At 44.1% G+C, this 18,547-nt stretch overlaps 1 protein-coding gene across 2 annotated transcripts in view; it reads left to right on the top strand.

The window, feature by feature from the left end:
* Positions 1–522: 522 nt before the first annotated feature.
* Positions 523–18,547, top strand: part of IL17RD (interleukin 17 receptor D) — an 85,753-nt gene continuing 67,728 nt past the window's right edge. Inside the window, exon 1 of one of the 2 annotated variants that reach the window (XM_073574129.1) lies at positions 523–739. In XM_073574129.1, coding sequence (XP_073430230.1) covers positions 614–739 — 126 coding nt within the window. In that variant the 5' untranslated portion in view covers positions 523–613. Of the gene's footprint in view, positions 740–1,941; positions 2,014–18,547 lie in introns of those variants that run through there. The other variant, XM_073574131.1, reaches the window with a different exon arrangement.

An 18,547-nucleotide genomic window follows, 5' to 3' on the forward strand; every position in this document is an offset into this window, starting at 1 on the left:
GACTCCGAAGTGTTTTTTTTTCTTATTTTGGCTGTTTTTGGAGCTTTTCCGCTTTAAAAAATTCCTCAAAAAAAAGTCCCAGTTCGCGGCCTGTAACAATGTTCACGCGGAGTTTTCTTTTTTTTAGAATTTCGACAAGCGGATTTGCTGCAAATAATCCTCCTCAAGCCTCTTGTGAAACCTCGGCTGTTTTTTAGATGGAGGAGGCCAGTTTGCTGTTTGAGGAGTTTTTTTCCAGAGCTCAATTTTTAAGTGTCAAATCTAAAAGCTGAAAAAAAAAAAAAAAAAAAAACATTTCAGAAAAAGAAAAACTCCCCCGAAAATCTGGAAAAGTTTTACAGCACATAGCCTAAGCCTTCTATGCTTTTATGTTGTGACTGTCCCTGTGCAGCCAGGAGCAGCTGAAGTCTCCAGCAGCACAGACATGACGGGAGGCAGAGCCGCCATGACACCGGGGCCTCCTCCTCCTCCTCCTCGGCTACTGACTGACTGACAGCAGTGCGGCTGCAGTGCGCGCTCTGCTCCAGCAGAGGGCGGAGCTCGTCACGGCTCTACATCGCATGCGCAGTACACAGCACACAGACCCGTCTCCCCCTGGGCTGCAGAGCAGACGATGGCTCCGTGTCTGCGGCTCCTCATCTTTGCGGTATCTGCGGTAAATGTCCTAATCTATCCGGTCCCGGGCTGTGCGGCTACCGGGGGGCTCCGGAGACCTCCTGCGGACGCGTGTGCTCCTAAGGTCAGTGCTCCCCGGCTGGGAGAAACTTCTCTAAAACTTTGCTGAAAGTTTTGCCCGGACTTGTAAAGTTTCCTCAGTGTCTGTGTAGGATCCCGGGCAGATGATGGGCATTGTAGTGCAGGGTCTGTGGAGGTGATGTGCCTGCTTGTATCTACTTACTACAGCAGTATATACTATTGTATATTATATATTGTATGGTGTGTCTATGTACATATATGGTATATACTGTATTCTGTACATATATGGGGCACTGTTATGTGCATATATACACATGGGTTACTGTATTATGTATGTACATATATGGTGTGTGTACTATATGCAATATACTGTTATGTGTGTATATACTATATATGGTGTGTGTACTATATGTAATATATGTGTGTATATACTATATATGGTGTGTATGTACATATATATATATATACTGTTATGTGTATATAGATAATGGTGTATATATGTGTGTGTATGTATATATAGAAGTGTAGTGTTATGTGCATGTATATACTATATATGGTGTGTACTTATGTGGTATATACTGTATTGTGTATGGTGTGTGAGATATATGTACAGTATATACTGTTATGTGTATATCGCTAATGATGTAATATATATATATATAAGTATTGTCTACATTCCACTAATTGTAGACTATATCATTAGCAATATATGTTTGAAGTCACTTGCAGGGGTACAACACACCGATGATGCCCAGTGCATAAGTAGTGTAAAGTAGATGACCTGTATAACTGTGTGTTAGATCTATCTGCAGTATTATACATAAATGTTTATATGTGACACCGCGATCCCTAGAAGTCGATGAAGATCTGTGCTGCGTCCAGGTGATCTGGCAGAAAGTCCAGATTTGGTTCAAACTTCTTGTTATTTCCCACAACCTGCAATGCCAAAGAAAAAAAAAAAAGTGAACCTTGAACATATAAAGTAATGTATTGATAGTTGTGTCACTTTTTGCATTGTCGTATGCTTAGGAACAATGTAGCAGCACAGTATAGGGGAGGGCGATGCCCTGTGATGTGTTTGGTGATGGAAGGGGAGCAGGGTCAGAGTTAAAGGCGGATTGATTCCAAGTTTTGCACTTCCACATTTTGACAGCTCGGGGTTAATAGAGGGGAATTCTAATATAGTCACTGCTGTGATTTGTGGCTTTGTCGTTCGTTTTGTACCAGAATCATCAGATCATGAATGGATCCAGATCAGAGATTGATTACTAAGGTCCAGCACCTGCTATGTGGCCAAGGAGCAGGTTTTGGATTGGTGTGAGATATATATATATATATATATATATATATATATATATATATTTATGGCATTGAATGGTTAAATACAACATGAAAACTGTTATTGAATTCATTTCCAACGCCATCGTTTTTATGGAGGGTTATTCGTGAATGTGGCATCAAGCTGCACCTGTAGATGTCATTTGTATACTTAGGGCGCATAGCATTCTCAGCTACTGTCGGGTGTATATGTTCTTGGGTTATATGTCTGACAGTGAGCACAGCCTGGATTGTCTCTGTCCAGTAAAGGGTCCGACTGCAAAAAGTCATATACTGCACCACATGTAGTAGTTGTTGTTGTGTTTTTTTTTTGTTTTTTGTTTTTTTTTACAATGAAACCCTTTGTTGGATGGATAACCCATTGTTAATAAAAAACAAACAAACAGGTGTCCCTCTATACAGGAGTGTGCAGTGTCGGTGTGCACTGTGTGTTTTGCAGTATTAATGCCATAAGAAATAATGGGGCACAACCATCGGTGATGTTGCAGTGGGCTGGGTATAACATGGATCTGGCATTCAGCTGTGTGCACGGGGCCTTGGCCTTCCTATTCCTTTAGTTTGTCTGCAAAGCAGTAAGTGATGGCTCTCATCGAATTGTGGCATAACAGACTAGCCAGTTATCTATGCCGGCAGATGATATCCCCATAGGAAGGGCCAGTAGATTATATAGCGAGTCAGTCTGCGCTTGTTATGTTTATATGTGCCAATGATTTGGAATGAAACCGGTCATTCCCCCTGTGTAAATGGCCTTTAACTTGTTTTCACCTGACAACACTTCTATTACCGATCTTCCTAGGTGATCACTTGCTGATCAGTTTGGGTCCGACAGCCGGCACCCTCACTGCTCAGCAGGTTGGGGAATTTTATGTCCATTCATTTTCATCGTGGCAGCTGGAAAAATCCAAATCCAACACGCCGCAGCCCCATAGGTAATGAATGGAGCAGCTGTCGAGCATGTGCACTGCCACGCCATTCTATGGGCACAGTCAGGCGGCCATACAAATCGGACCGAGAGCGGAACACAGTGCTCGGACTGGCCGGCGGTTCTCCCCACCGAGCGTGATGGCTTCCTGTATTTGTATGCATCTGTTACGCTTGAGTTGGGAGAGCCGCCGGCCAGTCCGGTACTGTGTCCAGACCGATTTCTTCTTGCGTCTGACTTCTCTACAGTGGTGTTAACAATTCCTCTTTCTGTTGATACGTGCAGGTCCCAGCGGTCAGACCGCCACCAATCTGTGGATCGGTAAAATCTGGCTTCACCAGACAACCCCTTTACCAATAATGTAAGACATTTGGGTGGTCTCTCTCGTTATGGTCCACATACCTGTTGCTGGGTCAGTGAGTAATGATTCTTCTTTCCTTTACTCCTCACCTTCAGACGTCCTCTAAGGACCGTTTTTCACCAGTGTGTTGTATTCGCTCTTCATCCTTTTTCAGTTCTTGTGTCCATTTGTTTTACCATCAGTGGTGGCATTCATGAGTTATCATTTTTATTTTTTCTATAGAAATACTCTGGGGGAAAAAAACCCACAGATATGTGAACAGGCCCATAAACTCATATGTCTAAGGCCTAGAGCCAATAATCCGTTGTATGCTCCCGATCATTGTCCGGTGTAAACAAGGCAGCCATCAGCGGACGAATGACGAACCTCTTGTCCATCGGCTGATGTCCTCTTTCATACATCCTGGTGTAAATAAGGAATGTTCTAACTTCTTTCGACAATGTGCAAGCTTTACGGGCACCTAACGGTGGCGTGAGCGTCGATCAGTGTCGGCGTGCACAATATTGGGCAGGTGAACACCCTTTCCCAAGACACAAGCATGTCTATTACTCCACAGATGGTCACAGAGGAGACACATATCTTGTAACCAGAGAGTGTGAAGAAGTCATGGGAGGAAGCCTTTTCATCACCCTCAGACTGTGTTCACCTAGTAGGAGATTCCTGACAGGCAGATAATGGGGTCACCAAGAGTGTGTAGGGCTGAATGGCGAGGGCAGATCACTCGTCTGGATAGGACAAGAGGAAGCGCATTGTCTCGGCGACATATTTTGTTAGATCTAATGATTCCTCGGGGATCACTCTGTATTATGTCGCTCCTCCATGATTTAGCACGTTTAAATTTTGAGCATCTTTCTGCCCAACGTACTAAAAACTCACTGTTGGTACAAATGTGAGCGTCCAATATCCATACACACGTATAAAACATACCGTATATTCTTTTTTTTTTTTTTTTCCCTCGGATAAAAGTCGCTGAATGCCCTAGTTTGAACCGATATTCAGATTGCACCCTGCCAGGCAAGTCAGTCGGTGCATGGGAAAAATCAGACTGCATTCGGATGACACCTGAGTGCAGTCCAATTTCCGCACCCTAACAGAATGGAGAGATGTTTTTCTCCATCTTCTCATCTGAGAGAATTGGATCACCCCCTTATCAGAGTATCATTTGCATAATAGTCCCAATTCTCTTGGATGAGGGAATCGGCGGCTGTGTGCACCTGCCCTATTGGCGTAAAATTATCGCTCGACTGAGTTAAACGCTGTATAGGAAATCCGATGCCCACAGTTGCATTGATCAGGGGCGGACATCATTGGTGCAGCCGTACAGGGGGCTAAGAGGTAAAGGGGCTCAAGTCACCTCTATCTCCAAATCAGGTGGAATAGTGCAATACGAGGCGCCATTGGACTACACCGGTCCCTTAGGGTATGTGCACACGGTGCGGGTTCTGCTGCGGGTCCGCAGCAGATTTAGGTGCGTTGTACAGTACCATTGTTTTCAATAGTAAACTGTAAAACGCTGTGCACATGCTGCTGATTTTTCCGTGCGGTTTTGCTGCAGTTTACAATCCGTAGCATGTCAATTCTTTTGTGGAGAAGCGCTGCAGTTTCACACCTCATCCATTATGAGGTGTAAAACCGCAGAAAAACCGCAGGACTTTAGTCCTGCGGATTTATCTGCGGTTTTTACTACAAAATCCGCAGAGCCAAAAACTCCGTGTGCACATAGCCTTAGGGTAGGTGCACCCGATCTGTAAACGCTGCATTGACATTACCATTTGCGTCAAGATTTCTCATTCCTATGGGCCGTGCATAGCAGGGCTGTGGAGTAGGTAAGCCAAACCTGCGACTCCGACTCCGACTCCTCAATTTCCCTTACACCGACTCCGACTCCAACTCCGACTCCGACTCCCACACATATTGCTTATATTTAAGTGAAAAATTTATTGTAGTACAATGTGAACCTCAGACATTTAATCATTTTTATGATCCAATAATCAAGATATTTAGATAGAACAGAATATATATTGGTGTACTACCCGGTTTTCATTCTTTTTGGTACAGATACGATATGGATAGACAGATATGGATAAATGGATAGATAGAGCAGATTTGTAATCTGCTTTTGCTATTGAAAACATTATCTATGAGCTCAAAAACCTTTCAGGTGATGCAGTTTTTTAAAAAGATGATCTGCTTTTGCAGCTGAAAAACGTATCCTCAAAAAACACAGGAAAAACGCTGTGTGTGAATGTAGCCTTAGATCAGGAATATAACAGCCATTTATAGGACATTTCATAACTTTCCCAAACTCCTATGAAAAAATATTCAGCACATCGTGCATTGAATTACTGTACCCAATTTATTATATATTTTAGGAGTCGGAGTCGGTCCATTTTATACCGACTCCAACTCCGACTCCACCAAAATGAGCTCAGACTCCACGACTCCGACTCCACCAAAATGAACTCAGACTCCACAACTCCGACTCCGACTCCACAGCCCTGGTGCATAGTTAGCAAGCCTGCAATATTCTGTATATATTTATTTTTTGCTTCTTTTTTTTTTAAATACCAGTTTTGACAGTTATCATGTCCACGCCTGCCTACCGAACATGCCAAAAGTGCTTTGAAGTTAATAATGTGTCTTAAGTTACTTCCGCTCCCCGCATGCACTTTGATTCCCCCCCCCCCCCTTGTACACTATGTGCGTGAAAAAAGCAAAACCCCTTTGAAGTGTTATAATTATGGACATAATACCACTCTTCTCAGGTTGCCCCTGTGCATAGAAAAGAAAAAGTTTTTGTTTTGACATTCTTGCAAGCGGCGTCTCTTCCCTTCTCGCTACCGGCGGCTCATCCTTGCGTCTTCGTGCAGACTTGCATGACTTGTTCCTTATGTCCAGCTTTGCATTGTAAAGGGCCCTCGGTGTAAGCCCTGAATAGGCTCGCCAGGCTATTAGATGACTGACGGCCTCTGTAACATATTGTTTGCTCTGGGGTAGGGCCGCCTTTGAAGTATTGCCTATAGGAAACGAAGCCACTGTTTGTTCTATTAAAATTCCTTTTCATTTCCTCCCCTTAAACCACAGGCCACTTCCATCTGTCATTCAGCGCACTGCAGGGACACCGACTGATTGAAATGCAACGCGTCCCGGCACCGTAAGCAGCGGAATGGAAATATTCCTGCCGCATTATGTAAGAGTTCCTGCAAAGAACAAGAACGCATTTGCAATCTTTTTTTTCTTCTTTGGGGTAGGATAACACTCTAAAAGGCATCTGAGGTCAAATTTCAGACTGTAGGAAAACCTTTCCAAACCGATTATAATAAAATATAACCCCAATCAAAGAATAAAATATAAACCAGGTCCTAATCTGGCTAATTACATCTCTGGTGTTTGTGTGTATCAGCCGGGCACCCTGCGCTGGCGGCGTATTGTGGGGTTAAGCGGAATTTCTCCCGTTACTGGCAGCTGTGCACATGTGGATTGATCCGGCCTTCAGCGTTGACTTGAACTTGCACGGTTTTTGTCAGTAAAGGGAGAGATTTGTCTTTTTATTTTTTTTGTTAGAATATTGTGCCTAGATCTTAACATCTGGAAAGAGAGTTACGCTTTTAGGATTTTGCAGATAAAGCAAAAATGAGAAAACAAGACCCCGGGATAACTGTGTAATGGTACAAACAGGATGGAACTTAGACCGGGGTCACACTTGCGAGAAACTTGCGCTTCAATACCCGGCACTGCCGCCGGTACTCGGACCGGAGCGCTCAGCTGCATAGAAATACACGCAGCCGCACACTCCGGTCCCGAGTGCCGGATATTGAGACACGATACTCGTGCAAGTGTGACCCCGGCCTTAGGTGTATTTTCAGCTTTAATACACATCCGACGCAACAGAGCTGCCAACCAGTGTGAAACTTCTTCCGCTGAAGATACACTGTGGATTTGCCGCAGATTTCACCTTTTTGGTAAATACACCCAACTTGTTTAAGATTCCGGCGAACCTGTCAAGGTCTCATTTTAGGCAAAGCCTCAGGAAAAGCCTGGCAGTCATCTTCGCTGGTGGTTTTGCCGTCAGCGGTTAAGTCATAAGAAGAGACTGATCGTGTGCACAGCAATACTGTTTATATATTGCTGTGCATTATGTTCTTTTTTTGCGGTGCTTTTTCAGGCGGACTTCTGACCAAATGCGCTTGCAAAGACGCCGTGTGCATATACCCTATAAGGCTACAGTTGTGGCCAAAAGTATTGACACCCCTGCAATTCTGTCAGATAATACTCAGTTTCTTCCTGAAAATGATTGCAAACACAAATTCTTTGGTATTATTATCTTCATTTAATTTGTGTTAAATGAAAAAACACAAAAGAGAATGAAGCAAAAAGCAAAACATTGATCATTTCACACAAAACTCCAAAAATGGGCCAGACAAAAGTATTGGCACCCTCAGCCTAATACTTGGTTGCACAACCTTTAGCCAAAATAACTGCGACCAACCGCTTCCGGTAACCATCAATAAGTTTCTTACAATGCTCTGCTGGAATTTTAGACCATTCTTCTTTGGCAAACTGCTCCAGGTCCCTGATATTAGAAGGGTGCCTTCTCCAAACTGCCATTTTTAGATCTCTCCACAGGTGTTCTATGGGATTCAGGCCTGGACGCATTGCTGGCCATCTTAGAAGTCTCCAGTGCTTTCTCTCAAACCATTCTCTAGTGCTTTTTGAAGTGTGTTTTGGGTCATTGTCCTGCTGGAAGACCCATGACCTCTGAGGGAGACCCAGCTTTCTCACACTGGGCCCTACATTGTGCTGCAAAATTTGTTGGTAGTCTTCAGACTTCATAATGCCAGGCACACGGTCAAGCAGTACAGTGCCAGAGGCAGCAAAGCAACCCCAAAGCATCAGGGAACCTCCGCCATGTTTGACTGTAGGGACCGTGTTCTTTTCTTTGAATGCCTCTTTTTTTTCTCCTGTAAACTTTGTTGATGCCTTTGCCCAAAAAGCTCTACTTTTGTCTCATCTGACCAGAGAACATTCTTCCAAAACGTTTTAGGCTTTTTCAGGTAAGTTTTGGCAAACTCCAGCCTGGCTTTTTTATGTCTCGGGGTAAGAAGTGGGGTCTTCCTGGGTCTCCTACCATACGGTCCCTTTTCATTCAGACGCCGACGGATAGTACGGGTTGACACTGTTGTACCCTCGGACTGCAGGGCAGCTTGAACTTGTTTGGATGTTAGTCGAGGTTCTTTATCCAACATCCGCACAATCTTGCGTTGAAATCTCTTGACAATTTTTCTTTTCCGTCCACATGTAGGGAGGTTAGCCACAGTGCCATGGGCTTTAAACTTCTTGATGACACTGCGCTCAGTAGACACAGGAACATTCAGGTCTTTGGAGATGGACTTGTAGCCTTGAGATTGCTCATGCTTCCTCACAATTTGGTTTCTCAAGTCCTCAGACAGTTCTTTGGTCTTCTTTCTTTTCTCTATGCTCAATGTGGTAAACACAAGGACACAGGCCAGAGGTTGAGTCAACTTTAATCCATGTCAACTGGCTGCTAGTGTGATTTAGTTATTGCCAACACCTGTTAGGTGCCACACAGGTAAGTTACAGGTGCTGTTAATTACACAAATTAGAGAAGCATCACGTGATTTTTCGAACAGTACCAATACTTTTGTCCACCCTCTTTTTTATGTTTGGTGTGGAATTATATCCAATTTGGCTTTAGGACAATTCTTTTTGTGTTTTTTCATTTAAGACAAATTAAATGAAGATAATACCAAAGAATTTGTGTTTGCAATCATTTTCAGGAAGAAACTGAGTATTATCTGACAGAATTGCAGGGGTGTCAATACTTTTGGCCACAACTGTATGTTCACACGTCGTCTTTCTGCAGCATTTTTTTTCTGCAGGCAAAACCTGCTCCTCTTGGCAGTAAAGAAGCTGCTTATAAAACTCCGGTTTTGCTGCGTTTTTGTTGCGTTTTTATGGTCTCTCGTGCATGTTGATAAGTTAGTGTGCCCCCCCCCCCCCCCCAAAAAAAAAAAAAAAAAGTTTGCAAAACTTTTTTTTATCTTCTGATTTTACGTGACCGGATCCAGTTCACTGAATTACATGACACGCGTTTTGCATTCTAGAACTCGCATTAAAGCCATATAGTCCCCAGCGCACCATGGAAATGTTGGATTTGTTAGTAAATGAAGGAGTCCCCATAATAACTAAAGGGGAAGTAATCTGAAGATTTTTGTGTATGTGAGGTCAGCAGATATAAAATAAAGGCTAATCTTAAGTGTTCTTCACATACCTCCGACAGGCAAACCGTATACTTATCAGCCTAACCAAAGATCAAAGCCTCGCATTATCCTCGGAACAACTGTTCTTACATTGTAAGGCTGCCAATTACCGCGTTTACCCATGTTCTACACTAATGTGACAATGACCCTCTTTTTATCGTGGACACATAATGAGAGGTCGACTTTCTTTTTGTACCACTATTATTTACTCTAGAAATAAAATGTAAGGTGTGTGAAGTGGCAATTATGGAGAGAGCTGTCAATCAAGCTGAGCTGGGAGGGGAGAAGCAGAAGGGAGCCGCCGCCCAGTGGACTCTTCTCCTTGTGTCCGAACTCTTCTACCATTTTTATTTCTTGGTAACGCCATGGAATAAAACCTAGACTACCCCCATCACAGCAACCTGCCTGTGGATTTCATGTCGCTTGCTTTCTCTAGGGGTGTGTTCACACTGAGTTTTTAGGACAGAAGACCCCCCCCCCCCAACTCTTCAGTCACAACTTGTGCTTTATTGGAGAGTTTCTGCTCCGAGACCTCAGCTAAAAAAATAAATCAAGCTTTGTGGGCACACCTTTTTAAAGGGGTTATGTACAAGATTCGAAAAACATGCCTACTTTGTCCCAGAAAGGGCACCACACCTGACCATGGGTCACGTCTGGTATTGCAGCTCGTCTCTATTGATATGATTTGGGTCTGAGCTGAAGTGCCGCACAGGTTCTGTCACTATTTTTGGAGGAAGGCAGCCATTTTTTTCTAATCCTGGACAAATGTTAATTCAGCTAACGACTATTTCTACCAACTCCCCCATACACATAGGAGCCTTGTGTCCCCCAAGCCTTAAAAGGGTAGTCCCATCTCCAAGATCTTATCCATATGTTTAGTAAATGCCTCCTATTAGAAATGTAGTATAGTTTTTCTGATTCGCTACGTCCTCTTCTTCATGTGCAGGTGTTGCAGGACCTTAGGTATCCATGGTTACGACCACTGATATAGTGAGTTAGCTAGTTGCTAGTGGTCGTAACCATGGATACCTAAGGGCCTGCACATGAGGAAAGAGACATAGCGAATCAGAAAAACTATACTACGTTTGTAATTGGAGGTATTTGCTAATATTATTAGTTACACCTACTACATATTGTGATAGGATCCTGGAGATGGGAACACCGAGCCTTTTCATTATGACCCCTGATATAATCTGTCGGATTGGAAGGCCCCCCCATACACATTAGATGGTTAAACGATCCAGCTGTAATCAGTGGGGGGGGGATGAAGCTCCTCCGGTCTACACTTAAGTACCATAGCCCTGTCCCTCTGCGCGAATTACAGTATATCATGCATACGTCATATGTGTCCAATTGTGGGTAATGGGCTCAAACCCGAACGGAGTTAAACTTTGTGAAATCCCCTCCATGTGAGACAGGGACAGAGCTGTAATTTCACTTTAGTTGTTAGGAAGGCCTAAGTGATATTTCACATTGTCGCGCTCCATCGAGACTGTAATTTGTCTCGTATATGGGGTTTCCATAAACTCATAAATCCTACCTTCCAGCCCAGCCGTTCGCTCTCCGCTGCGGTATCCCCAGAAGATAGCCTGTGTGACTGCTAAAGCAATAAAGCTTTGCTACCATTAATGATTCAGAATCCTTACATTTATCCTCGTTTATGTATGTAATGTTATATTTTGCCGCGTTTCCCAGCTGTCTATTCGGATGCTCTTTCTGGGGAAAAAAAAAAAATGAAGTATTCGTTATGATGATTTGTAATGGGAAATGAAACGGCGCCACTCCTGTCCATGGGCTGAGACTGGTATTGCAGTTTATTGCTACTAATGTAAAATAAGACTTCCAGGCTGAATCCATACTGTAGATGAGAGGATCATTTATTTATTTATTTATTTATTTTTTTTGGGGAGACGACACCTTTTAATATTTGCGCTCTCACATCATTGATGTTTCATAGTTAAGTATTTTAGTCTGCCAGAATGATCAACTATTCACCGGATAGGTGATAATTGTTAGATCAGAGTAGGCCCCAGCGGATTTTATAGGATTTTACCTTTCTTACTCCTTGGCCAGAAGACTATGGGCTGTAGGAGATAAAAGGAGCAGTGGGTTACTTATGTTCCCTGCCTCTCCATTCGGATTCTATGGCTGCGCTTTGCTCCCTTTGTCATCTCCTTAGACAATTGAAGGGTGCAAGGCTGTAACCGGCAGCTCCATGGGCGCAGTCTCACCGCAAGTGGAGAACAAGCGACATAAGTCCCCCAGGTCTGACGACTGGTGGGACCCACGCCAGAACCAGTGGATTGGTGATCAGTTTCGTAGAATACCCCTTCAAGGCCGGATGCACATGTTTGGATGCAGATTTTCTGAAGCATTCTGGCAGGGTTTCCGCTGTATTTCCTCTTCAAAATCCGCACTTCCTACATGCAGATTTTATTGAGAACTTCATTGCAGTTTTAATGCATAAGGTGAAGAATTGACATGCGGTGGAATTTTAATATCGCGCACAGCAGGTAAATTTAAAGGTGAAACACTTCTGCACTGTTTAGATGAGATATTAAAGCTGTCATTAACTTAGTTTGTTACATTGTGGATTTTCCACACTTGAATCCGCATGGGAGTGTCTGACGGGGCTGAGTGTCTGACGGGGCTGAGTGTCTGACGGGGCTGAGTGTCTGACGGGGCTGAGTGTCTGACGGGGCTGAGTGTCTGACGGGGCTGAGTGTCTGACGGGGCTGAGTGTCTGACGGGGCTGAGTGTCTGACGGGGCTGAGTGTCTGACGGGGCTGAGTGTCTGACGGGGCTGAGTGTCTGACGGGGCTGAGTGTCTGACGGGGCTGAGTGTCTGACGGGGCTGAGTGTCTGACGGGGCTGAGTGTTATGAATGGGTCACCGAGGAGAAAAGAGCAAAACAAGCTAAGTCACAGAAAACCTGAGAGATTGGTAACTATGCAGATTCCTGATCTTACCACACAACTAGCAGTAGCCGTGGAGCATGCCTACGATGTTCCTAGACGCCTCGTCACGGCCGGAGGACTAAATAAGCCTAAAGCAAGAAAAGGGAAAACTAACTGCCCCAGAGCAGACCCCAAAGGAATAGATAGCCCCCACACATGTATTGACGGTGAAACAAGATGAAGGCACAAACACAGGCAGGAAAGTAGGCTGAGCAAATGATGGGGCCCAAACTAACTAGACAGAAAAGGAAAGACACTGTCTGAAACCTGCAAAAAACCTTACAAAAATCATGTCCAACACTTCTGATAGCAAAATTAACCCTGAAGTCACTAGACTTCTCCCACTTTATCAGCTCTCTTTAATATTCTGAGACAGAGCAAAAAGAGACCAAACTAGTAAGGGACAAAAAACCAATTGGCAAAATACTGATCAATAAGAGTGGAAATTCAGCTCAGCCCCCAGCCGGGGCTGGCAGACCACACAAAAAACTGAATAGACCAACAAAATCAAGTGTGAACATTAGCAGAAAAACTTAGCTTTAGATGACTGGAACAGAGCTGAAAACCAAGAGCTGACAAGCCAGAAGGAATCACCAGCAACTGAATAGGGCGTCGGCTGTTTTAAATCCAATCTGAGAATCCCGAGGTCCAATCGTCATCCTCAGGTGGCAGATCTCCACCGATCAAATCAGCCTCACTACCTCCCGTCACCACCAGAGGGAGTCTGGAAGGGGAACTCACAACTGGTGAACCAGAGAATGAACTCACAACAGCTGAGTGTCTGATGGGCCTTAGTGCCTGATGGGGCGTGTGGGTTATGACTCCCATCAGAGTGGCATCTGACTTTTACGGAAAGATCTCTAATATAAGCCTAGGAACTGTATGTGATGAGGTGCATGGTTTAATGTAATTGTATGACAATGGATCGCACACGGATGTCACACTGACGTTTAAAAAAGGACACATGGATGAAAATCTGCTGAAAATTTAGAAAACAAATTGTCCTAGTTTCCCTGTTAAAATTCAGTCTATTTTTTTTCTTACCCTCGTCCCTGCGGGAGCCCAAAATCAGATGTCATTCAAGTGCTGTCCAATATTCTTCACGGACCCGTAGACTTGCATTGCTGATTTTAATCGTACACTCTGATCAAAATCGGGTGTGCCTCTGATATCATCCTCGGACCACTCGAACCGAGGGAATAATCGGACATGTGCCCAGCATATGATGGGTACTGGTGCTATGTGTGGAAATCACACAACATTCATACGAGAAAACGGGCCATGTGAACAAGCCCTAGGGCTGTGGAATGGTCCTGCTGTTTTCCCTGGCTGAGTCTCCAGTATTCTCTCATTTCCAGAAGCTCCATTTCCCCCTCCGGTAGTTCCTTCCCACCACAGATTACAATTAGTAGTTATTCCTAACTCCCATGGAAGAGGTTAGAGGCCGACTTGCCCTTTGCCCTTGCACCATTCAGTCGCCTCTTGTTAACGCCTTGTGTTTTAAGAGTCCCCCCTCATTATTTCTTCCATTTTACTAGGTTATTTGGATGCATGGGCCTCGGGTTTTCCTATTGTTTGTTAATGTTAGCGTGATGTGGACATGGCTTAATTAAACCTGGAGTATTTAAAGGGGGCGGGTAATGCGAACCAGCTGCCCCTTCAAGCAGATCAGTTGGAAAATCAGGAAGCAGATCTCGCACCAGGAACAAGCTCATTTCGACCTAGTTCAAGCATGTGTTTGTCTGCGGACCTGGTAATTTGCTAGGCTACAATTAACCTCTTCACCCCTCCAAGTAAGGCCTGTGGCATAATGCATGCCCGGCCTCTGATTACAGCATAGGTGAAACCGCTGACAAGGATGAAAGCTTTCCACCGCCATCGTTATTGGATGCGGAGGGATGCAAATTGCTTACATTTGTTGCACGCAAAGCTGTACACAAATTTCCCAAACGACCGCTCCTGTTCTGTGGCCCCGCGGAGCAGATGTAAACTTTTATTTCTTTTCTGTACCAAGCTGCGCTAATGGGCTTCATTTACTTTGATTTTTTTTTTTCTACTTGCGACTAAGGTCAAATAAAAGGAATAGCGAATTTCAAAGTTTTTGCGGTGGAAAGCCAAACTTCGGCTCGTCTATTTTTCCCGAACGTCTACTCCATCCCGGAATCCTATAGAAATGGCTTATCCAATCTTAGGATACAATTATTGGTAAACGGCGGTTTAGATTGATAGAACTTCTGTTTTATATGATTGGAATTTCAAAACTTTCGTAAAACTCTGCTAATTTCATCTTCCACCCAAAACTGACTCCACGACTCTGACCTCACTACGCTGCTCACTAGAAAGGGTCGCAGGTGTTACATTGTAAACCTGGTGACAACTTGACCAATAACTGTTACCCCTGCCCTCCAAAAATAACCTAAAAGTTATCCAAACCTGCCAATTCTCGGCAGAATGGCGCCAGCCAACAATCTTCAAACAAACCTCTTCCTCCGACACGTGGGATAAAAAGATCAGGTTTTCATAAATTCAGCAGCCAATCTTTTTTTTTTTATTTTCAGTGGTGAAGGATAACTGGTAAGGGATTGAAACTGGCTTTCTACACTCCGTGTGTTCGCAATGGGTGGAAGAAAGTAATTCGCTTCTTCGACACTTCTTGCACTCGCAAGAGCAAAAGAGTAGACATGTTGAAATCGGTATGCCCACTTCATTTCCCTGACTTTCTGCCATTTGTGAGAAAGTTGGGAGGGAACAAGCCAAAATGTTGCAGAATCTGATGCCATAAATTTAATGTGTGTAGGTTTTCTTAACTACCCACTTGATTGTATTAGGGCTCGTGCACATGGCAATATTTTAGATCCGACTAAACGTCGTATCCCACTCGGATCAGTGTTATTCTAAAAAACAAACAAAAAAAAACTGTCTACCTGAGTTTGATTTGATATTGGGATCATACTTGTCCATGCAAGCCAATGAGTCCATGGAGACCATCGGACTGCACTCGAATGACCTCTGAAGATGTCCATGTAGACCATCGGACTGCACTCGAATGACCTCTGAGGATGTCCATGGAGGCCATCGGACTGCACTCGAATGACATCTGAGGATGTCCATGGAGGCCATCGGAATGACATCTGAGGATGTCCATGGAGGCCATTGGACTGCACTCGAATGACATCTGAGGATGTCCATGGACTGACAGAATGGAGAAGATGGAAATTTTTTCTTTTTCTCCATCTCCTCATCTGAGAGAATCGGGGTCACTCTGAGCAAACTTTGATCAGAGTGTGATTTTCATAATTGTCCCGATTCTCTCGGATGAGAGCATACACGGTCGTCTACACCTACTCTTATATCCAGTCATATAATTGTATCACTATCCGTGTAATACATAGACTAATTGGTTTCGCCGGATTGCGAGCCAGTCCTCCCTCTCTGACATTCATGTGGAAGAGCAAGACACATGGAAAGGATTAGTGAATGTGAGACAACCCTCATAGGATCTCTAGGACTTGTGTTTTAGGTATCAAACACTATGTTGCTGCCGTTATTTAATGGCGCTATTCCCCCTGTGTAGGCTTACATGGTTAGCGCGTGCAAGAACTGTTTGCACTGTGTACGTTTTTGCCTTACATTGTTTTTAGTCTTGCTATAAGGCTTTATATACGATATATATTCAGAATAATTTCTTATATTTCCATTTTGAATGGTAAGGCCCCAATCTAGTAGGTCCCCTTGGGGTGCCCCAATTCTAAAACCTCCCTGCTGCAGTGTACGGCTGAGTGTATTGTTTTAATAAGAAGAGTAGATGAATCTGGTGTAATCGTCCCGTGCAGAAGACTGACATAACTGTGTGTGGAAATGGCGTCATCCTCCTCCCCGGGCCGTTGTGTCTGCAGAGTTTCAGACTGTTTAGATGTCAGCTGCACAGCTGTAGTGAGCTGTTTGTGAAATCTGAATACACCCTGGGGCTCCATTCTCCGCTCCGCCAGTGCTCGCAAGGTAACGCTGCAGTCTCCTCTAGCGAGCGAACACATCTGAGACTTTGATTCCGCAAATTTGTCCCATCTCTTCCTGCTCCTATATTAGTCTCTGAGGGTTTTCGAGAGGGCAACAACTGCAGCGTTTCCAAGATCAAGATTTCGACTACAGTACCGTCGAAACGACCCTAAATGAACCATGGGATTAAAATGGGGCCGAACCAACCTAGCGTGCTACGTAACCAATCGGGCTGTGTTTACATGTCTGGTCCGTCAGTCTGTTAAACTAGCCATACCCATTAGATGGCCGTCGGCCGAAAGATCGTTCAGCCGAGAGCCGACTCCCTCGAACATAGGAGCGCTCATTTGGCTATGTTCTATACGAGAGAGCCACCGATTGACATGTCAGCCGGCGGCTTATCTCCCGGAGAAAAATACCATCAATTGGAAACGCTGGATTGACATCTCTCCCAACCCCTTCAGTCGACTTACACCCCCGTACACATTAGACCGTCTTCCAAACCCATCGATATTGGAAAGCTCGGCCAACATAAGTCTAAGGTCTACGGCCAGATTTAGTCTGTTCCTAATGGAAACACAGGTTGCTCCATTGATTATCATAAGGCTTGTCGGTGGCTTGCATACAGAACTTTTTCTTCCGTTCTAAAAAATAAAAAAAAACACAGACCCCATAATTAATAGGTCAACTTGTGCACAACTGATGGTGTGGATCACTTATTCCATGTCTTTCTAAAGCGGACATGTGAACAGGACCCGACGGAGAAAGTTCATTCTAACCGCTAGCTTAGAATGCTTATCCAAGATCAGAATATTGATGGCTTCTCTATTGGATAGGTATCAATATCAGACCGGTGGTGTTAGAGCTTCGACCTCTCCCCCAATGATCAGCTGTTTGGAAGGGCACTGTGCTAGTGTGAGCAGAAAAACCTCCTTGTTCGTCTTGTGTGCAGACTACTTAGTATTGGTTATGCTGGGTATAACCGCGTTGACCAGTTCACTTCTCATTCCTTACAGCAGATCGAGAGTCTGAGCTCAACTGATCTGATATCAATGGTCAACAGGATAGGCCGTTAATCTTATCCAACCCTATAGGATTTTTTGCAATTTGTTTGTTGCGGTACCCTCTGGGTAGAAATGCAACCCCATTGAGTTGCATTGTGCTGTAATGTAGTGGCGAAAACTAGCAAACTTTAGCTACATACCATGTGTCGTGGCCAATGTCACTGTGTAACCTCAACCTACAGCATAATCGCCTGCGTCAGATCCAAGTACGAGGCACTGGAACAGAGTGGCCCAGTGATCGAATCCCCACCAATCCATTAATTATCTACAGTTGTGGCCAAAAGTATTGACACCCCTGCAATTCTGTCAGATAATACTCAGTTTCTTCCTGAAAATGATTGCAAGCACAAATTCTTTGGTATTATTATCTTCATTTAATTTGTCTTAAATGAAAAAACACAAAAAAGAATGAAGCAAAACATTGATCATTTCACACAAAACTGGGCTAGACAAAAGTATTGGCACCCTCAGCCTAATACTTGGTTGCACAACCTTTAGCCAAAATAACTGCGACCAACCGCTTCCGGTAACCATCAATGAGTTTCTTACAATGCTCTGCTGGAATTTTAGACCATTCTTCTTTGGCAAACTGCTCCAGGTCCCTGATATTTGAAGGGTGCCTTCTCCAAACTGCCATTTTTAGATCTCTCCACAGGTGTTCTATGGGATTCAGGTCTGGACTCATTGCTGGCCATCTTAGAAGTCTCCAGTGCTTTCTCTCAAACCATTTTCTAGTGCTTTTTGAAGTGTGTTTTGGGTCATTGTCCTGCTGGAAGACCCATGACCTCTGAGGGAGTCCCAGCTTTCTCACACTGGGCCCTACATTATGCTGCAAAATTTGTTGGTAGTCTTCTGACTTCATAAAGCCATGCACACGGTCAAGCAGTCCAGTGCCAGAGGCAGCAAAGCAACCCCAAAGCATCAGGGAACCA

This window comes from Dendrobates tinctorius, unplaced genomic scaffold (assembly GCF_039654945.1).
Source record: "Dendrobates tinctorius isolate UK_male_01 unplaced genomic scaffold, ASM3965494v1 ptg000038l, whole genome shotgun sequence".
NCBI lineage: Eukaryota > Metazoa > Chordata > Amphibia > Anura > Dendrobatidae > Dendrobates > Dendrobates tinctorius.